The 20,907-nt window shown below is 52.7% G+C and overlaps 1 protein-coding gene and 1 long non-coding RNA gene across 7 annotated transcripts; one reads left to right on the top strand and one right to left on the bottom strand.

The window, feature by feature from the left end:
- Positions 1 to 927: 927 nt before the first annotated feature.
- Positions 928 to 5,609, bottom strand: LOC123776996 (uncharacterized). 2 transcript variants are annotated; one of them, XR_006775552.2, is made up of 3 exons: positions 5,077 to 5,593; positions 2,765 to 3,009; positions 928 to 1,084 (listed from the first exon to the last, which is right to left on the bottom strand). It is a non-coding gene; the product is annotated as an uncharacterized LOC123776996 (long non-coding RNA). The 2 variants fall into 2 exon arrangements; XR_015721383.1 differs by lacking the exon at positions 928 to 1,084 and adding an exon at positions 1,091 to 2,123 and having other exon boundaries at positions 5,077 to 5,609.
- Positions 4,408 to 20,302, top strand: P2RX5 (purinergic receptor P2X 5). 5 transcript variants are annotated; one of them, XR_015721381.1, is made up of 14 exons: positions 4,408 to 5,084; positions 8,718 to 8,868; positions 9,522 to 9,593; positions 9,877 to 9,952; positions 10,039 to 10,135; positions 10,400 to 10,480; positions 10,821 to 10,959; positions 11,525 to 11,661; positions 12,107 to 12,200; positions 12,320 to 12,385; positions 14,787 to 14,869; positions 15,728 to 15,877; positions 16,199 to 16,324; positions 16,674 to 20,302. XR_015721381.1 is itself a non-coding variant. In XM_087854688.1 (13 exons), the coding sequence occupies exons 1-13, from the start codon at positions 4,948 to 4,950 to the stop codon at positions 16,263 to 16,265; spliced, it is 1,350 nt and encodes a 449-aa protein (XP_087710814.1). In that variant the 5' UTR covers positions 4,408 to 4,947; the 3' UTR covers positions 16,266 to 20,302. The 5 variants fall into 5 exon arrangements, 4 of the variants coding, with proteins under 4 accessions (XP_087710814.1, XP_087710815.1, XP_045629361.2 ...); XM_087854688.1 differs by having other exon boundaries at positions 16,199 to 20,302; XM_087854689.1 differs by lacking the exon at positions 16,199 to 16,324 and having other exon boundaries at positions 4,411 to 5,031.
- Positions 20,303 to 20,907: the final 605 nt, after the last annotated feature.

The following is a 20,907-nucleotide window of genomic DNA, read 5'->3' as shown; positions in this document are numbered from 1 at the left end:
AAACACATTCACTATGTGTAAGTAATATCTGAACCTCCAAGACCCATATTATTTTACGAAATTTGTGGGGTTTTTAATTTCTATTTGTCTTCTTTTAATTTTTTGGAGAACATTTTTTGGGTTTGTTAGCCTTCTCAGGCTAAAGGAAAAGCTTTAGTACTGGGGGAAACCCTGACCAGGGCTGGAGAGAAAAGGAGGAAACCAAGTGTCTTTGGAGGCCACGGGGTGACCAAGTGATACCTCCAAGCCTCTGTTGGAAGCACAGTGATGCTATTGGCCACTCTCATGCAGCCAGCCCATGGTTGCCCTCCTAGAAGCTCCCTCTCATCTCCTACAGAATGGGAGTTTTTCTTGATTATAATTCTCCTGCCTCTAAGCCTCCCTCTATTGCACCACACTTCCTCCCTTATAATCTCTATAATTCATCGGAGAAGGAAGAGAGAATGGTATGGGGAAAAGGTTGGCATCAGAGTCAGGAGGGCCTGCTTTCCACCGAGTAGAGAGTCTAACACATTTCTCTGGGGGGACATGTGGAGGCTCTGTCTGTTTCAATTTCAACACTTGAGAATCAACCATGTTGTTTTTTGTTTTTTTAAGATTTACTTATTTATCCTAGAGAGAGAGCGCGCACAAGCAGGGGTAGGAACGTAGGGAGAGGGACAGAATCCTCAAGCGGACTCCCTGCTGAGCGCAGAGCCTGACGCAGGGCTCAATCCCAGGGCCCGGAGATCATGACCTGAGCAAAATTAAGTCAGATGCTCATCCAGCTGAGCCGCCCAGGCACCCTGAGGGTCCACCATATTTTTAACTAGAGATTGTCCCAGGACCCAGAGCAGACCAAGATGGTCACAGGACAATAGGCTTAAAATGTTGGCAGGTCTTAGGAGTAAGTGAGATGACATAAAAGGAAAAAAGGCCCATTAGAAATTCATTTTATAATTCCCCATCACTTTATTGCTGGTGCCTTAGGTCATTCAGCCAGGCAAAGTCTTGTGAACCAGATGAGAACGGATGAATTCACTCACTGCCAATCCTTCCTTCAGGTGGACAGCAGTCATTGTAATGAAGCATCATGTAGACTTCTCTGAGAGAGCAGAGGGAAGGGATGTGGTGGTGAGGCAAGGAGGGCTTTTGACTACTCTGAAGACGGGCCATTCAACCCTGACCCCGACCCAAGAAGTGAAGTTTCAAGACACTCAGTTCTTGGCATGCCAGGGTCCTCTCTGCCCCAGCAGCGGTGGGAGCTCCCACAGATGGTGCCCATTCTCTTGACTGACCCCTCGCTCCGATGTGGCACCACGAGAGAGTTTGTTGCCCTTTGAGGAGCCCTACACGACTGGGCCTCGGCAGTGGCCTCCCTCCACAGTGGCAGGGCCACTGTGTGAGCTACACGCTAACTGTCATCCAGAGAAGCCACAGGTTCTAAAGGACTGAGCCCTGAGGGGATGGCTGGGAGACCTAGGACTAACTTTAGCTTCTCGGGTGACCTAGGACCTTCTTCCATCAAATGTGTGATGGGATTGAGAGTTACCTCGGCTGGGATCACAGAGTGAGTCCCGTGAGTTGATGTGGAAACTGTAAAGCACTGTGCTCATGGCGACAGTGGACATGATTGCTTGGGCTGGGGAGCCAGAACACCCGGATTCAAATTCTGGCTCAGATGCTTACTAGAAACACATCTAGCCTCTTAGGGAAACATAAGGATAATGATTGTGCCAACCACGTATGTGTTAGGGCTGTGATGATTAAATTGGCCCAGACACGTACTGCATTTAGAAGAAGGCTGAGCAAGGGCTGCACACTGAGACATCCTCGCTGTGAAGATACTGGAGCAGGGTGCTTGGGGGCTCTTAAGACTGTGGAGATGGGGTTAGGTAGAAACTGTCACTCAAAAGCAATAGGCACTTTTCTTTTAAGTGGAGAATACATCTGAGTTTTGGAAACATCACTTAGAATTTTATGATAATGGAAATGTAAAAAGCATAGGGCCCTTCTCCCACTTCAGGTATATTGAGTGTTGAGCTGAACTTGGGGTGGTGGCTGGCCTCCCATGTGGAGGTAGATTGCAGATACTTGGGTTCGCAGCTTTCCAGAAGCATTTTTCACAGCGTTTTGACCATGACCTCAGGAAGAAATACATTCCACATCATATGCACACACTCATACTGCAAACAACAGTTTCATGAAACTATGCCTACTCTTACTTCCTTAATAAGCATACTGATATTTCTCTCTCTCTCTCTTTTTGGAGGGGGGAGATATGCTCTTTGTAACCAGTAAGTAGATATCGTGACCCACTAATGGGTCTGGACCTAATAGTCTAAGAAGCTGCGCTATGGGGGAACCCACAGGAGGGGTCTGGCCTGACCCCAAGTGTGACCCTTTCCCCTCCAGTCCTCCCTCATGTGGTCCCTAAAGCTTTACAACAGTTCTGTCAGAAACTGCAGCCTGGTCTTGGCTGAGTCATGCGGGCTTCAGGAAGGGCTGCCCACGCTGGTGGGCGAATAAGAGCAGAGCCCCTTCTCTACAGCCAAAGTGGCAGTTAGGGTGAGCCCCACGCAGAGGACAGGGGCCCTTGCATCTCGGCCTTAGCAGCAGCACACAATACGCACTCAGTAAAGGACCGAGCAAGCAAGAACAGGGGAGAGGGCCCTGGACTGGGGCTAGTTGTAGGCTCTGCCCTATGACCTGAGAAATGAAGGCCTGGGTCTCTGGGGATCTCTCAGCAGAACAAACAGGCCAGGCCACAAAGCCTGGAACTCACTTTGGGGAGTGGAGAGACCCAATGTGGCACCATTCTAGACGCAGCGCATGCAAGGGTAAGTGGCCCTTTGGGGGCGGTGTTTTTCAGCCTCAAGCTCTTCTTCAGGCCAGATCTTGAGACCTTGAAAGGCTGCTTTCCTCGTGGGCTCAGGTTGATGGAATCTTCACAGGTGTGTTGTCACTCCATTGAGGCTGCCTCTCCCCCGAGTATTGGAGAGCCATGTGAGAGGAGGGCTGAGGAAGAGACTGGTAGGAGAGTGAGGAAGGGAGGTCTGGTGATAATTCCCAACCTTCCCCCCAGGATATCAGCTTCTAAAGTCCCCAGTCATGACTGGGACAGGGTGGCAGCTCCAAATCTCCCTGTTTAAAAAATCAGGGCTGAGTTTGTTCACTCACTTGACAAGTATGCATTGAGCTAATAAATGGCAGATACAGCAGTGGGCATCGGACACAGAGATGTCCAAAGGCAAGGTCCCCATGCTCCCGGAGCTTATGGTCTTAGTGGGGGACACAGTCAATAAGTAAACAAGATCCTATCCAACAACGACAAGTGTTTTCAGGGAATAAGAAGGGGTAGTGGGATAGAAAGTGACTGGGGCGGGGGCCACTTTTGGGGGTGTAGTAATAAAAATACAGCTTTTGGGGGCGCCTGGGTGGCTCAGTCGTTAAGCGTCTGCCTTCGGCTCAGGGCGTGATCCCGGAGTTCTGGGATCGAGCCCCATGTCAGGCTCTTCCTCTGGGAGCCTGCTTCTTCCTCTCTCCTCTCCCACTCCCCCTGCTTGTGTTCCCTCTCTTGCTGGCTGTCTCTGTCAAATAAATAAATAAAATCTTTTTTAAAAAAATACAGCTTTTGAGGAAATGGCATTTGAATTTGATGAAAAGATGCACAGATCTGTGCTTCCCAAATGACAGTTTGAGAGCAAAATACAGATCTCCAGACCCCATCCTAGACTTATGGAATAAAAATATCAGGGGCAGGGCACAGGGATTTGCATTTTTCTTCCAGATGACTCCCATGTGCACTAAAACTGGGCACCTACTGCCCGGTAGTTATACTTTTAGAAAGAGTCACCTTGGTGAACTTTTGGGACGCTTCCAACCCCTGGAGCCTGTGGTTCAGGGAAGGGAACTTCTAGGTGTGTGGAGGCCAGGGTCGAGAGGGGAGCAGGACTGCTTCTGGTCAGATGGCGGGGTGCAGAAACACGCGTGGCCTGCCTCTCTGTGGCCGACCCGAGTTCCACAACTGATCTCAGAGATGCCCTCCTTCATCCTAGGGCCCACTCCCTCTCAATTTCACCTGTTGTGAGGAGGGGCGCGGTTTTAGCACCCTGGATTAGGCCATCTTTTGCTCTGGGAACATTTCAGACAGTCGGTTTGAACTCTCTCCAGGCATACTTTGTGATTCTGCCTGCATCTCCACACCCCCAGCCCATCTGTCTGTCCTCCGTATGGTACATCTTCTGCTGCGGGCGCTGGGGCCCGCTTGGCAGCTGACTCCCTGGGAGCGGCTGGTTTTCAGCGACTTCATCACAGACGACACAGGAGCCCTGGATCAGGCAAGTCTCCAGTCTCTCAGCCTGTGTAGTGAGAATCAGGGACCCCCAGAGCAGGAAAAATCAAATCCGGGGTGCTTGCCTACAGATGCATTTCCTGTGCTGCTGGTCCCGCCTCCCCTGGCCTCAGTTTCCCCATTTATTCAATCTATTCAATCCCCACCCCAGGATTGCTTTGGGAGTAGAAAAAGTGGGGTTGCTTGAAAAGCGGCCGTTCTACTCTCATCTCCTCGCCCCCGCTCCTCCCGCGCCCGGTTTCTGATTTCCGGCCGGGGGGCCTCCAGGGCGGCCCTGCGCCTCAGCAGTGCCCTCGTAGGCGTGTCATCGTCAGGGGAGGAGGAAGAGGGGGAGGCGGCGGCAAGGTCGCAGCTGAGTCCGGCGCCGCCACGCTCCATGCCTGTGCCCCGGCCCCCAGCGCCGCTTCCTCGGCCTCGCCAGCAGCCGCCCGCGCCTCCGCGCGCTCCCCGCGCCCCCCGCCCTGCGCGCCCGCCCGGCGACCCTGCGCGTTGGGGCCGCGCCCCCGGGAGCCGCAGCGCCCAGCTGCGGGAGGCCGGCGGGGAGCAGGGGGCGAGAGGCTCCCATGCGGCACCCGAGTGGCCGCGCGGGCCGCAGGCGCAGGTGAGACCGCGCCATGGGGCAGGCGGGCTGCAAGGGGCTGTCCCAGTCGCTGTTCGACTACAAGACCGAGAAGTATGTCATCGCCAAGAACAAGAAGGTGGGCCTGCTCTACCGGCTGCTGCAGGTCTCCATCCTGACCTACCTGGTGGTGTGAGTTCTCCCGGCGCTCTCGGGGAGTGGGGGAGGCTCCGGGCCGCAGGGAACTGGATGTGCGTTCCGGGGCTTGGGAAGGGGCTCTTGGGTGTAAGGGTGGCAGGTGAAGAGGGAGCCCTCTGTTTCCCCACCGGCTCTGGAGGTGATGAGATGCGGGCAGGGACTTCAGCATTCCGCATTTATGAGGCTGTCCGTGGGCTGCTCATTCCTTCAGGCCTGAGCTCCGGCTGTTAGGGCCATGGGGGGGGGCGGGGCAAAGATGCAGGGGGCTGGAGCCTCCCTGGTCCGCAGGCCCGGGCACCCAGTGGGTTATTTATAATCACCGAGCTCATGTGCCAAGCTCCTGGCTGGGGCAGCTCCTCAGCCTGGCATGTCCCAGCGCTCCCTTCTGTCAACTCACCCCACCCCTGGCTGGCCTCTCTGGTGTCCAGCTAGAGGTCCTGCCCAGAGGCCCTTAACCCGGCACCCAGCTGGACCGTCAGCCTCTCCTCTTCCCCCTCCCACCATCAGGGGAGGGAGCAGCTCCTTGGAGTTGCTCAGCCAAGCACCGGCCAGAGCCCTCACCCCAAGAAGGGAGGGAACAGGTGGAAGGAGGAAATGACACCAGATGAGTAGGAGGCTGATGTGTGCCTTTTACTGCCTCCGTGAATGCCTGCCATTGAGTCCCTCCTATTTCCTGGCTGGGGGAGGTGCAGATGCTTCTCCTGAGAGGGCCACCCTGACCTCGCTAGGAGGCCAAGTGCCCATGGAGCTTCATCTCTAAGGCACCTGAATGCCTCCGCCTGGGGGCCTTTGTGCATGCCTTCCTCAGCCGGGTGTGCCTTTACTCCTCTACTTGGTTAAAGCCCACTTGTCCTTCAGACCCAGGTTCTTGAAAAACTCCTCTGGTATATTCCATAGGGATCGTTTGCTTGTCTGGCTCCCGTCCAGTTTGGGGACACCATGAAGGCAGGCAGGGCCTGGCATCACCTAACTGCTTAGGAAGTAGGTGTGAAATGAATGAATGAATGCGTGTTGCTCCTTGGGCATTTGCTGAATGTTTCTGTCCAGCCTGGGCCCAGTGTGTCCCTGGTATAATGGCTGGTGGGCTCATTGTCACAGGCCTCTCAGGTTTCCTTGAGGACAGGAGAGTCTAGGGCCTAGGATGTAGCAGTCTGCCCCAGGGATGAAGAGGGTGGGTCCATCCTGGTTGGCACCTGTCATATGAAGACTCCTTACCAGCACACTGGGAGGTGCAGGGCACCCCTGCCACTCCTGCATGACCTCAGGCAGGCAGCTTCCTGCCCTCTCCTGGCCTCTGTTTTCTCAGCTTTCCCAGGGGGTTAACCTGGATGATTTCTAACCTTAACAGTAAACATCAACAATAGGCTGGTTAGAGCCCATTTTGAGCTCTTCCGTGGCCCCGCACTCACTGTGCTAAGCAATTTACATGTGCCATCTCATTAAAAAAAATTTTTTTAAATATTTCGACAAAATTTGAGACTTACAGAAAAGTTATAGGAGTAATACAAACTTTTCAAAACATCCTTCACCTGGATTCCCCAGATGTTAACATTTTATTACATTTGTGTTGTCCTTTCCCCTTTCTTTCTCCACATACACATGATGTGTATGCATATATGCAATTTTTTTCTGTTAAAGAGGAAGTTGCAGGGGCGCCTGGGTGGCTCAGCCAGCTGAGCATCTGGCTCTTGATTCCGGCTCAGGTCATGGTCTCCGGGTGTGAGATCTGGCCTGACGTTGGGCTCCCGGGTCAGCGGGGGTCTGCTTCTGCCCCCACTTGTACTCTCTCTCAAATAAATAAATAAATAAATAAATAAATAAATAAATAAATAAATAAACAGCTCTTTTTTTTAAAAGAAGTAAGTTGCAAACATTATGCCCTTTTACTACTAAAGACTTCAGTGCATATTTCTTAAAACCAAGGAATTCTTTCATTTAACCAAGTACAGCTATGAAAATCAGGTAACTAACATTGAAACAATATTATTTTCTAACCTATGGACCTCTTGTGAATTGCTCTAATAATTACCTTTAATAGCAAAAAAAAAAAAAGAAAAATCTGAACTCCTGCCTTGCATTCATTCATTCAGTCTTCTTAGTTTCCTTTAATCTTTAATTGTACCTGAGACTGTCTTTGTATTTCACGACACTGATGTGTTTTGGAAAGTACAGGATTTTTATTTTATTACAACTTTTTAATTGAAGTAAAATTCGCCTAGTATGTAATTCACCATTTCAACTATTTAAAATTATACAGTTCAGCGGTTTTTATACATTCAAAATGTCGTACAACTATCACCACTATCTTATTTCAGAACATTTCCAATCATCCCCAAAAGAAACCCATATCTATTAGCAGTCAGTAGGAATCCTCCCCTACCCCCATCCCTTGGCGACCACTAATGTACTTTTTGTCTCTATAGATTTACCTCTTCTGGACAGTTCGTATAAATCAAATCATATGACATGTGGTCTTTTTTTGGTCTGGCTTCTTCTCATAATGTTTTCAAGGTTTATCCATGTTATGGCATGAATCGGTACTTGATTCCGTTTATAGCTGAATAATACCCACATGTTGTTTATCCATTCATCTGTTGTCAGGCATTTGGACTGTTTCTACTTTTTGGCTGTCACGAATAAGATTGCTAAGAACATTCACGTACACGTTTTTGTGTGGGTATATGTTTTTAGCTCTCTTGGGTATATATTTTGGCAGGAAGTTGCTGGGTCAGCTACAGCAGCTGCACTATTTTACATTCCTATCAGTGAGTCCCAATTTCTCCGCATCCTCACCAACACTTCTTGTTTTCCTTTTTTGTGTGTTTTTGTTTTTTAATTGCAGCCATCTTCAGTGTGAAGTAATATCGCATTGTGGTTCTGATCCTCATTTCCGTGCTGACTCACGATGTTGAGCATCTTTTCATGGGCTTATTGGCTGGCCGTCTGTATGTCTTCTTTGGAGAAATGTCGACTCAAATCCTTGGGTTTTTTTAAATTGGGTTATTTGTCTTTTTCATTGTTGAGTTGTAGGAGTTCTTTATATATTCTGGGTACTAGACCCTGACCATATGATTTGCAGATATTTTTGTCCATTCTGTGTGTTATCTTTTCACTTTCTTGATAGTGTCCTTTGATGCACAAAAATTTTTAATTTTGATGAAGTTCCGCTTATCTATTTTTTTTTTATTGCATGTGTTTTGGGTGTCAAAGAATGTAGGATTTGTACTGTCATTTTGTAGAAGCCCCTTAGTTTGGATTTGTCTGAGGTCTCTCGGTGAATAGTTTCAAGCTATGTGCCATCTCCTTTAACTGTCCTCACACCCCTGGAAGGAGGCACTGCTACCACTGTGTTAACTCCCGGAGTTCATTGCTTTTCCTGAGGTCACATCACCGGTGCATGGGTGAGCAGGTTTTGGCCCAGCCTTGGCCATCTTCGGGGCCTCAGGCCCTGGAAGCAGCTGTCTCCCTGTTCTGGGATTGCTTGTCACCTCTGCTGCTTGCAGAACCATGTTTTAGGCAGCAGTTGAGTTATGACCCAGGAGCTGGTGGAAAAGGTGAAGCCCCTGGGGAAAATTCCCTGAGGACAGCAATGAGGCTGATGCCCACCTGTCGCCCCTTTCCCTGCAGTTGGGTGTTCCTGGTGAAGAAGGGTTACCAAGACACGGACACCTCCCTGCAGAGCAGCATTGTCACCAAGGTCAAGGGTGTGACCTTCACCAACACATCTGAGCTCGGGGAGCGGCTTTGGGATGTTGCCGACTACGTCATCCCACCCCAGGTCTGAGTCCCACATAGGACTGGGGCTTGGGCTAGCAGGCCTGGCTCGGGGAGGGTCACATAGGAAGCTGCTCAAGTAACTAGGGACTCCCTTGGCCCAGGACAGCTGCCAGGGTTTGCAGGTGGAGACCCTGCCCATATCCCGACCACACCGACCCCCTGCCCTCCTTGACTGTGCCTATGGGACCACGCCCTTCCCAATAAACCCTGAGCCTGTAGAAACCAAATGGGGCTCCAAGAACGTTCAGGTCAGTGTGAGTCAGAGTGACCTGGCACAGAGAACCCCTTCCTTGTATTAGCCACTGGCTGCCCTTGAGAATGGCTCCCTGGCTGGGTCACAATGGGCCTGGGCCAGGGCCTTGGCCACCCTGTCTGGGCCTCTTCTCCCAGATCTGGGCTGGGATCCCAGGGACTGAGGTCAGAATAGGAATTTGTGGAGAGGGCGGTTTGGGATTGTGGGCCTGAAAGGGACTTACCTAAGGATGTCTACTCAGAGACTTCAAAGTCAGTGGGGACATAGGTAGGATCCACTGATTTTGTGGCCCCGTTGTCCTCAACACCCATGCGGAGACGCAACCCCTGCCAGGAAGCCCTGGGAAGGAGGGTCCCCAAGAGGGCAGGAGGATGTCCCTCAACTCCTCTCTGGCTCCTCAGGGAGAGAACGTCTTCTTCGTGGTCACCAACTTGATCGTGACCCCCAACCAGCGGCAGGACACCTGTGCTGAGGTTTGATGTGCTGCAGAAAGTGGGGGAGGGGGTGGAAGAGCGTCCAGCAGTGGTTGGGGGTCTGCCCCTCTCCTGAAGCAGGGGTTTCTACCCCGTCCAAGTGCCCCAGGGGATGTGTGTACCACAGCATGTCCCTGCATTGTTTGGGGGGGAGGCAGGTTCTCAAAGGGTGTGTGGCCCCCCAGGGGAGGAACCCCTGTCCTAATTCCTGGGGCGGGACCTGGTTCTGAACTGGGGCACCTGAGGGCAATTCTTCCACCCCGGTGCCCTTTCTTTCTGGCAGAGTGAAAGCATTCCGGATGCCTGGTGCTACACAGACAGGGACTGTCCTCCTGGGGAGCCTGTTGTAGCTGGAAACGGTGAGGCCTGGAATGGCCAGGGCTGGGAGCAAAGTGGGGGACGGAGCCGGGAGACTTCTAGCATTGTCTCTGTTCCAATCCCGCAGGAGTGAAGACTGGCCGCTGCCTCCGGGTGGGGAGCATGCAGAGGGGCACCTGTGAGATCTTCGCCTGGTGCCCAGTGGAGACAAAGTCCAGGCCAGCGTGAGTGGCTCTGGCCTCAGGACCCTGAGAGCTACCTGGGCAGTGAGTGGGTTGCAGCCCGATGGTGGAGACATGTTTACTCTGAGATCCTCTTTCTGAGGACACCCTGCAAAGCCCTAGGACCACTGCAAATTAATGGTCCTTGACAAAGGCTCCAGGGGATCCAGGGAGCAGGCAGGCCTCAGACCTGCCACAGGCCTGGGGGATATACAGAGGGAGCTGGGGCAGGGCCTCCTGGACAGGCTGTCCTGGCTTCGTTTTCAGGAAGCCACTCCTGGGCAAGGCTGAAGACTTCACCGTTTACATAAAGAACTTCATTCGTTTCCCCAAGTTCAACTTCTCCAAGTACGTGGGACTCGGTTACTGGGGATCCAGGGCCTGCGTCCTGCCTCCTTGTCCCTGTGCATGGGCCTGTGTGCGTGGTGTGTGACATCCGTGTGTGAGTGAACCACTGGGTGATGCCGGAGCACTGCTTCCCCTTGCTCTGGGAGTGGGGTTCGGTCCTTGAATGCAATAGGTTGTTGGGGGGTGCTGAGGGGGAGGAGTCAGCACTTGGGTCGAGGCTAAAGTCAGGGACTTAGCCTGGGCCAGGTAGAGGCGCAGCGATTCCTGGGTCAGGCTGTCTCCGGCATGGGAATGGCCAGTCTCAGCTTCATTTCATTGTCTGTTCATGGCCTCCATGCAGGACCAATGTGCTGGACACCAAAGACCGAGCTTTCCTGAAGTCCTGTCAGTTTGGCCCCAAGAACCCCTACTGCCCCATCTTCCGACTGGGGTCTGTGGTCAGCTGGACGGGGAGCAACTTCCAGGAGATAGCCCTGCAGGTGGGTGGTGTGCACTCAGGGAGCCGTGCCTGGGGGCCTGGGGGCCTAAGAGCTCTGGGTCTGGGCTCTATCACGAAGAGGGTGGTGAACAGGGGGACCCATGGGGTGGGATGGGCAAAGTCCCCTGCCCCAAGGACTCACTGTCTTCAGAATTAGCTATGACGCACCGCCTGTCAGAACTCAGGCACTCAGTGGGAGACATGCTGTGCACCTGCTGTTTGGTTCTCAGTCTTTGGGGCATCTGCTGAAATTGAGCCAGAAGGAGCCCCGTTGGCACATCCCGGCTCTTGTGTGAGGTGCCCCTTCCATTGTAGGTGCTCGCTCATAGAAGCATGAAACGGGGGTTCTGGGATTGGGCGCTCTTGGTGACGTGGTTTTCTCAGCCACTCCAAAGGGGGGGTTAGGACCCTGGAACTTCCACCTTCTTCCTGGAAGGATGCTCCAGGGGGGCTGACCCTTGGCCTGAGTACTTTCCCCGTCTTGTCCAGCTCCCTGTGAGGACCTGGTCTGTGCCTTCCGTCCACCTCCACAAAGTCCTGTGCACTGATTCTTGTCTCTTCATCAGGGTGGTGTGATAGGAATTCAGATTGAATGGGATTGTGATCTTGATAAAGCTCCTTCTGAATGCAACCCTCACTATTCCTTTAGCCGTCTGGACAACAAATTTTCAGAAAACTCAATTTCCTCTGGGTACAATTTCAGGTAACTGGGGCTAGACTTACTGTCCTGTTACCCTGTCCACATTTTGTCCTCTTCTGGGTGCCAGCACTCTGACACCCCTTACTGGGGGTGGATATTAGAGTGGGAGGTATAAGGAGAAAGAGCTGAGGAGAGGTGAGGGATGACAGGTGGGAGCATCGCTGGGAGTGGAGAGAAGTTTCTGTCACCCTGTGGGCTCACCAGGAAGCTGAGGCTTGGCTTCTTAGCCGGGCCACCTCCCTCAGTGCTTTGGTGGCCCTGGGTTGGTCCAGCATATAATGGGAAAGCCCTTGCCTTAGGGAATATCTGTAAGGATTTCAAAGATCTGGATGAATCTTTACTGTGTGTTAGCAAGTGGGTCTATAACCTCCCCCAGGGTCTTGGGGGGTGCTTATAAATCTCCAAAGCAGCCACGTAGGTGTTGCCAAGCAGGGAAGGTCTCCCCTAGGTTTGCCAAATATTACCGAGATGGAGCTGGAGTGGAGTTCCGCACCCTGATGAAAGCCTATGGGATCCGCTTTGATGTGATGGTGAATGGCAAGGTGTGTGCGGCGTATCTGGCATCCTGAGGCTGGGCAGGGCCGGCGGGGGCATGTTGGGTCCCTAGGAAGCCGACTGGCCACCCGTCCGTGTTCACCTGCTGTGTGTGTCTGCACCACAGGCAGGGAAGTTCAGCATCATCCCCACGATCATCAACATCGGCTCCGGGGTGGCGCTCATGGGTGCTGTGAGTACTCCCCCCTTCACCTTTCCCCTCTGAGCACTGGGGGGGTAGGGGGGAACTGCTCGGGAGGTGCTGTCCTGATGCTTCCAAGAGAACAAGAGCAGGCGAGGTCGGTGGGATGCAGGTCAGGCTTTCTGGGACCTGCCAGCAGCCCCCCGGTGGCAGCGACTGCCTAAGTGTCCATGTCCGGAGCCAGAGAGACATGTGCCTGGAGCTCTGCAGCTGGGGATGGGGCTGGGCTTCCCTGGGATCCTAGGTCAGTCCCTGAACTTCCGAAGCCTCATCTCTACTGCTGCTAAAAGGAGGCAGGACCCAGCTATATACAGCATTGCTCGGCTGTGGCTCTGCTGACATTTTGGGCCAGATAATTCTTTCTCGTAGGGCCTCTGCGCACACCGTAGGATCTTTAACACATCGCACTAGATACCTGTCTCGCTAAACCCTTCTTCCCCAGTTGCGACAACCAAAAATGACTCCAGAAATTGCCTGTCGCCTTGGGGAACAAAATCGCCGCCAGTTTAAAGTCACAGGGCTGAAAGCTGCGCAGCAGGGAAGTTGGGCTGTAGCCCTTCCTCGGGTCTGTCCCTTCAGCTGGGCCCAGAGGGGCTCACAGGAGAGGAAGGAGTTGCTGGAGGGTAGGCAAAGGTTGCCTCCGAATCTCTTGTCATGCCCCCTCGTTCTTCTGGAAGTTTTTTTTAAAGACGTGGGAGCTGTCAGTGAGTGGCTCGTGCCCATCCCAGGGAGCTCCTTTTTAAGGTTTCTGGCAGCCTCGTCCTCTCTGCCCTCTCTGCCCTGTGGGAGGCTTCTGGCAGGACCTAGGGTGGACTTTTTACTGAGACCAGGGGAACTGTGTAACAGTATCAGTGAGTAACAGGATGCAACGAGGCCATTCTCCTGAGAGGTGGTAGATGGAAGTGAGTCCCCAGTGATTCCTCTTTCCTGCAAACAACCGTTGTTAGGGAGCCCTGCACGTTTGCTTCTGTGACTTTCTAGAGCGGGACCACTGTCAGTCATTACTTCCTTATGCTGTGGGTAAGTCAGAACACAAGGGCGTGGGCCCATACCTGTGAAATAAAGGTAATGGGAAAAGTGGTGTAGATGCTGGGTTAGGGGGAGGGCTGTTCTCTGTGGAACAAGGAAGTGATGAATAACATTTTGGGCATCTCGGTGGGGAGGGGGAAGAGTCGTGCAGTACCCAGAGTCAGAGGCCGGGGTTCAGCTATGAGCCGGTGCCACAGCCCCCAACCCCCTCACCCCCTCCTCAGCGCTGCAGGACACATCCCCTCCCCTCGGGGCTGCGGGTGGAGTGGCCCTCTGGTGGAGGAGACGGGCATTTGCAGCATGCGCTCTGGTCTGAGGCTCCTGTGAACGGAGCGGGTGGGGGCAGGGGGGTCCATCTGGTTAGCTCTGTCCTCATCCATCTTTCCTTGATCACCCCTGTCAGCCTTGTTCTTCAGATCCCCTCCAACCCACCTCTTAACAGTGACTAGCGAAGGGGCCAACCTAAATTTCTAAAATGCCACAGTTCTGACTGTGTCCTGCCCCTGTTCAAGGCCCTTCAGTGTCTTTGCCTAAGGGATTAGGACCAAGGCTTCAAAGGCATTGTGAAAAAAATCTACCAGCTGATCCCATCCCACCTCTCCAGAAGTGTGTCTCCCTTTGCGACACAGGCCCTGTGGAATTTCCTTTGCTACCTGTGCCATGCCCTTCCTGGGCTTGCTTGTGTTTGGTTTTGTTTTGTTTTTTCTTTTTCTTTTTTTTCTTTTCTCTTTTCCTCTCCTCTCCTCCCTTCCCCTCTGCTCTTCTTCTCTTCTCTTTTCTTTCTTCTTCTTCTTCTTCTTCTTCTTCTTCTTCTTCTTCTTCTTCTTCTTCTTCTTTTTTTTTTTTTTGCCTTGTATAAACTCCATTCAACCCTCAAGACAGCCCAGATATCCGTCCCCAGGTTGAGTAAAGTCCTGTCTTCTCTCTGCTTCCTTGCTCCTGTCCTCATCATAGGATATGTCACTGTCATAATTTACATGCTCGTCGCCTGCACCAGAGGGACAGTCCCCACAGGGTCTCATTGTCTTAATCTTCCTGCATCCCAGTGAAGCTCCTGGCACATGGTGAGTGCTCAGCAGACATTCACCGAAGACATGATTGAAGGGGGTCAGGGTAGTGCAGGGGGTGCTTGGCCTGATAGAGCAGATGGGCCCCAGGCTAACTTTGGCTCTACCGTGGACTAGCTTGGTGGCCTTTGACAAAGGTGCCTCTTGCTGAGCGCAGTTTCCTCCTCCGTTAGTTGGGGACAATGATGCCCCTTAAGGGTTAGTGCAAGATCAGACAGGATGTACTATGTGTCAAGTAGCAGGGTGGTCTGGAAGTCTAGGGTTCTGAGTCAGGAACCCCAACCCTTTTGCTGCAGGGGGCTTTCTTCTGTGACCTGGTACTCATCTACTTCATCAAGAAGAGCCACTTTTACCGGGACAAGAAGTACGAGGAAGTGAGGTCAGTGACGCTTCCTCCGCCTTTGTGGGGCCCCCTTGATCAGCCTCCCCCCCCACCCCGCCCCTGGCCTAGAAACTTTACCCTGGTTGGATGGTGGTGCTTGGGGTGTGGAGGGAGGCAGGGCTGAAGCACTGGGAGCTCCCCTGGAAGGGCCGCAGAAGGTGGACTGTTTTGAGAACACGCTTTACAGAACCGGCTGCTGCCAGAAGAGCTGGCAGCACAAAAGGCCTGCCTAGGCCACTGGCAGGAGACTTAGCTTCCAGGCCTGACTCTGCCACTGCCTGCCATGTGACTTCGGACAAGTCCCAGGCTTCCTTGGGCCTCAGTTTCTCTCTCTGCGAGCCCTCTAGCACTTACACTTTAGGATTCTTGGATATGGTAGTCCTTGTGGACTGGGGTTGAGGGAAGCTGGAGTGGTAAGGGAAGAAAAAGACGGATTCCTTGTTTTTTACTGTGGGGGGTCTATTTCCAGGCTCTTCTGGGCCCTGAGCTTGGTGCTGTGCGATGTGTGTATTCACAGCAGCAGAGCACTGTGGAAGTGGGAAATCCTGATGCTTGTGGGCAGATAGGAAGGGGAAGGGGGGCTCTGGCCCAGCTATTCTGGAGGAGCTGGGACCAGAAGGGGGAATGCAGATGGTGGGCTCCAGATGGGCACCTGGGCACTCCCTGTACCCCACCCCAATGCCTCATTCCCCGGATTGAACCAGGCCTGAGTCAGGCTGAGCCCTTAGCCCTGACCCTGATGGAGCCCTCATCGCACCCCCCGCCCCACCGTGAGCTGCTGGAGGAAGAGGGGTGCTCCCCCCGCCGCCCGCTGGCCTTTGCAGGCCGGGGTTAACTGGGTCCTGTCCTGCCCAGAATCCTACGGGTCCTCCCTGGGCTTGCGGAGTCCTCGCAGCAGGGCGGGACCCCAGAGGCAGAGGACGCCGAGCAGCCTGAGGCGCGTCACGGAGGTGGCAGCCAGAAGGGAAATGGCTGCACGAGCCAGCAGCTCCTTGAGCCCGCCAGGTGAGGGCTGCAGGGAGAGGACCTGAGAATGAGCCTTGCAGAGACAGCTTAGCCCTCTCCTTTGCTCCCTGCTCCAGGGTGACCTGGCTACCAGGCAGGATGTCCAGGACCCTGGAGAGCCCATCCACGCTGGACTTTGTGGGGAGGGGGTGCTGTAGCCCCTCCATTTTGTCTGTTACTTCCCCCATGCCCCTAAGTCACCACGAAGCAGCCTGCTTGCTATGCTACCCCAGCATTAAGACAACAGCAGTTCTACCGTTCACTGAGGCTTACTCTGCCTGGCACGTCTCCGAGCTCTTTGTATGTATGAACTTGTTTCAGCAATGTAATGAAGTGGACACTAATAGTCCCGATCCGACTGATGAGGAGATGGAGGCAAGAAAGATGAAATAACTTGCTCAAGTCACACAGCTAATAAATGGCAGAGCTGGGATTTGAACGCAAGCTGTATGTCCCTAGATTCCAGTTCTTCTGCATTACGGTTTTCTGCCTTATCAGGCGCCCCCTTCCCCCGTTCCTCAGATGCCTTCCTTGCCTGTTGCTGTGGGAGGCTCTGGGTGCCCTCCGGGTGCCACCATCGTGGCTGCTGCTCGTTGCTGGTACAGCTCCGGAGACCGCAGCCCGAGCGTGCGCACGTGTCTGGGCTGTGGCCAGGGGCTCCGCCTCCCTGCCCTCTCTGTGAATGCTGTCTCCGCCGTGCTGCCCCGGGAGAGGCTGCTGTGGGGGGCTCTGCCTTTAGGGCGGCCGTCCCTGGTCACAGGGTTCCCAGTTGTCCTCTGTGTGCCCCCCCCCACAGGTCTGGCCACCTGGGCAACGGAGAGGTGAGTGTGGAGCCCCTACAGAACCTGCGGACCGTGGAGGCGTAGCCAGCGGTGCTGGCGGAGAGCAGACTGGATGAAGATGTTGGGGCCGAACCGCCTGCAGCTCTGGACTGAAAATGGTCTTTGTGTCTGCATGGGACAGGGGCTTCCAGGCACGGCCATCTCTTGGCACTTCCGGACCCTGCTACGGAGCTTTTTGTTGCGTGTGTTGCGTGTGGCTGGGGTAAGGGAGCCTCCTAGTGGCCTGAGTGGCTCAGATCTACAAGAGGAGGCCTTGGAGAGGCATGTGGGGGAAGGCCCAGGCTTGGGTGGTACTAGAGTGTTTTCATTTTTCTGAGAACCTAGTTCATTCATTCATTCATTCATTCACACGATGCACATTATTTGCTATTCCCTCTGCCCTATCCAAGAGATGCTTAAATGAGACGCTGACCTGGCCCTCAGGGAGGCGAGCCCATGTGTCATTCCCTCCAGAGCCAATAGACATCACAGTCAGCCTCAGCCACCCAGGCCTTCCTCCAGCCTCTAGCTGAGACTTTCACAAATCCTCGTCGAGAATGGTGGCTCCTCAGAGAAAGACTTCGGCCAACATCCAAGGGGACATTTGGCCGTGCCCTCAGGGATAAAACTTAAAGGTGGCCAAAGAGGCAACCAGGAAAGGACTGGACATGTAAGAAGGCAGCTGACCCTTGAGGGGAGAGGCAGCCTCTGAGGGCTTCCAGCCAAGGTGGGGAAGGGGAGGCAGGGAGGCCTCTGCTCCAGTCTTCCCGCCCAGTCTCAGAAAGCTTTGGGCATAGTGTCTCCCAAATGGGAGATCATCTGCCTGTGTCATTTGTCTCTTGCAGTTCTGTGCGGCTGCGTGTCCCTACGTGGCTTCCCTCACTTTCTCCTCAAAGGCTGGGTCTGAAGAGCTCCCACTTGGCAGGTGGAAGCTGTTGTTAATAGGGAGGCCCTCGGCCCTCACCCCTGCCTCTCCTTCCCACCCTACTCCATCCACCCCCATGCTGCAGAACCCTGCTGCTTCCCCCCCCCCCAGTGGCTGTACAGCCCCACTACTTCAAGTGTGGCCCACGGACCAGTGGCATCCCCGGGGGGGCTTGTTGGAAATGGCAGTCGCTGGCCCCTCCCTTGTCCTACATCAGAACCTGTGTTTCAGCGGGATTCCTAGGGGATTCGTGTGAGCATTACTGTTTGAGAGCACTGGGTAGAGATAGACACTGCCTGGTTCCAAGGGAGGAGAAGGCCAGCTTTGACAGGTGGTGCCAATTTCTAGGTCAGACTGACACACATTGCACTTTCAGAGTAAGAGGATTCCACCCCGCTCCCACCCCGAGGAAAGTGGCAAGCTCAATGTATTTAAGTTAAAATATTTTGACTAGGTATACGATTCAAAAACTAAAAGGTACAAAAGACTACAGACAGTGAAAAACTTCCCTCCCATCCCTGTTCCCCAAGGCAGCCTGTGTTACCCATTCCAAGAGGCTCTCCTGTTTTGCTGAGCATCTCCCTGGTTACTTGTGCCCTCACTCAGGAAATGAACTTTTCCTGATACCTGCGACATCAGACCGAGTCTCCTCTGTCAGAAAGGGACACGGTGGAGGTCACTTAAGTACCGGGCTGGGGAGTCGGCTAGCTCAATTCTCCCTCTCCCAGCGTCTAGAGTCCCTCTGTAAGCCCAACCTAGAACTCATCACTTGCTGTTGTTGATCGCTCAGTAGCAAAGGCCTGCGGTGCTGTTTGCACAGCTACCCGGACACTAGAGAGCACCCTCTTTGGATGTGCTCCCTCGGGGCCTCCCTCAAGTCAGAAGCGTTTGGTTCTCCTCTGCACACAGAGGAGGGGGGACGCATCCTGCCACCGGGGCCTTTGGAGAGGTCAGAGGGACTTGCAAGAAGCTGTGCCACGGGGGCAAAGAAGCATGGTCCCCCAAACAGGAAGCTTGCTCCTTGTAGGGCAAGCAGCTCTCTCATTCTGGGTTGGTAACCTGTCAACAAGCCCACTTGCTCTCTGAATAGAAAGTGAAAAATCTGGGTGATCCACTGTGGTGTTCGCTTCCTCACTAAGGCACATCCTAGCGCTTGATAATCTAGTGTGTTACTTTTATGTTTGGGAGGAAGTAAAAAGGGGAGGCGTCATGGCTGCTAGGAGTTAGTCTGGTTTCTTTGAACCTGTTTTTAGAATTGCTTTGCAGCAGCCACATCATAACTGAGGGGAAAGTTGTACTATTTGTCTTACACTGGGATGAAAATAGCTCCCTATAGTATTCATTCAATCCATAATGTCAGGTGTTGGACTAAATCTGGTGACACAGTTGTGAGAAACACAAAAACCGTCCCTGCCCAAGTGCTTACAGTCTAGGAGGAGGTGAACCTTAATCAATGGTCACGCCTCTGATCTCAAACTGAATTTTCAGTAAGGGATAGCCAGAGGTTTCCCCAAGGAAGTGACATATAAGCTAAAATCTGAAAGCACTCTAACTAGGTGATGGGGAACCACACGTGTAAAATAAACACCTTGACATGAGAAGGAGTAACTGAGGAACTGGATGGAGACAGTGTGACTGAATCTGGTTTTATGAGGCTTTCTTTCGATCAACTGACTTTAATTTTAAGGGTTGCCCCATTAAAGTACACTGTCACAGAGGACTTAGCTTCCAGTCCAGCCACACTTTCCAGGTGGCCTCCCCTACACATCATGGGTCCCGTGCTCAGAAAAGCCCCCAGTGACCCCATTCCAGCTTCTGGATAGTGTTGCACACTGACAGTTTCCTTGCTTTGGCACAGCACCCCCCTTTTTTTTGCATAATCTCGGTGCATGAGTGGGAGGCTCATTAATCTTATAGAAACTGGCTTTCAGTTGGGCAGTGAAGTGAGAACCTGAGCCCCGCTTGGGAAAGCCCATTTCCTTCAGGGCACCAGTTGCCTCACCAGGAAGATGAGCATACCAGCCTCTCCAGAGCTCCTTTCCATGCTGACATTACAGGATCACCTGAACCATCTATGGCTACATTCAGGCCCTGGCCTAAAACCATCAACCTGGTATTTTCCTAATGATTAATTCCATGCCTTGGGAGTGCCATGATGCTGGCCAACAGGATTTGTAAACTGGGTGCTACTATCAAGGGGACCAGCCATTAAAGAGCCAAGTGTCCTCTACTCCTGACGCAGGGGTCACCAGGACTGACCAGTCATGGCTGCCTCTTTGCTCCCACCACCCCCCAGTTCTTCCTTTCTCAGTGCTATAAAGGGGGGTCATGACTTCCCCCAGGTATCTGAGCACCCCAGCTAAGGACTACATTGCCCTGCAGAGTCCCTAAGTCACCCCACTTGGAATGGTATCTTGCATGTTTGAAAAGGGGCTCCACGTGATTGCTATCCATCCTCCTCCACCCAAGTGATGCAGCTTTCCTCAGAGCATACTCTCCAGTGGACCCTAGAGTACTGTCTCTTCAAAAGGCACACCATTCTTCAGGCTGTTTGTTTTCCCTTAGGCCGGTGCACACAATTAAAGGAGGAAAGATGGCAACCATTGTCTGGGACCTGCCCTATAAATGTATTCTGATATTTTTATTTGGTTATAAAACAATAAAAGGTTTTAACTTTAATGTATCCTGTTTTTTCCCCCCTCCATATCTTCTTGGTCACCCTGTGTTTTAGAGGAAAATGTAAGGAGAAAGTGAGACCAAAAGAGGCAGACACAGAAACAATCAGTGAGCAACAGATTATGTTCCCTATTGTCTTACAAAGAAATTCAAATGGAAGTAAGGAAACTCTTATGAACAAACATTAAAAGGCTAGGAAGGCACCATAAAACTGGTACTTTTTCATTCAATGACTGTAATCTGATAAAACTCTGGAAAGCATTTGGAATCAAGTCATCTTGTTTTAGGAGTTTATTAAGTTGCCTCAAAATGATATAAAGATATTCTCTGCAGTACTTTTTGTAACAGTGAACATTTCAAACAACCTGCCTAGTGATAGAGAAATGGTTAAGTAAATTAGCTCACTTATTCTGCACCACCAACCCCCCTTCCCCTAATCCAGTAGGACTGCCTCTTTATTCCGTATCAGGAATGAACTTCCCCTTTCCATGCAGAGAAAAGCCCTGAGAGGACAAGGAGGTTGAGAAGGGTGAGTATGCAAACCATGCCTGTGAGCCTCTTCAGTGGTGATCTGAGAAAGGGTTCGGAGGTCACTCGGTGAGGGAGGC

The sequence above is a fragment of the Ursus americanus genome, chromosome 23 (assembly GCF_024610735.1).
Source record: "Ursus americanus isolate L20-20 chromosome 23, mUrsAme1.1.p, whole genome shotgun sequence".
Lineage (NCBI taxonomy): Eukaryota > Metazoa > Chordata > Mammalia > Carnivora > Ursidae > Ursus > Ursus americanus.
This window is presented reverse-complemented; position numbering and strand designations above follow the sequence as displayed.

Coding starts and splice junctions, on each gene's coding strand:
- P2RX5 (XM_045773405.2), top strand. CDS start 4,948: ATGGGGCAGGCGGGCTGCAAGGGGCTGTCCCAGTCGCTGTTCGACTAC. Junction 9,594..9,876: donor GGCAGGACACCTGTGCTGAG/GTTTGATGTGCT, acceptor TCTTTCTGGCAG/AGTGAAAGCATTCCGGATGC. Junction 10,136..10,399: donor GAGACAAAGTCCAGGCCAGC/GTGAGTGGCTCT, acceptor CTTCGTTTTCAG/GAAGCCACTCCTGGGCAAGG.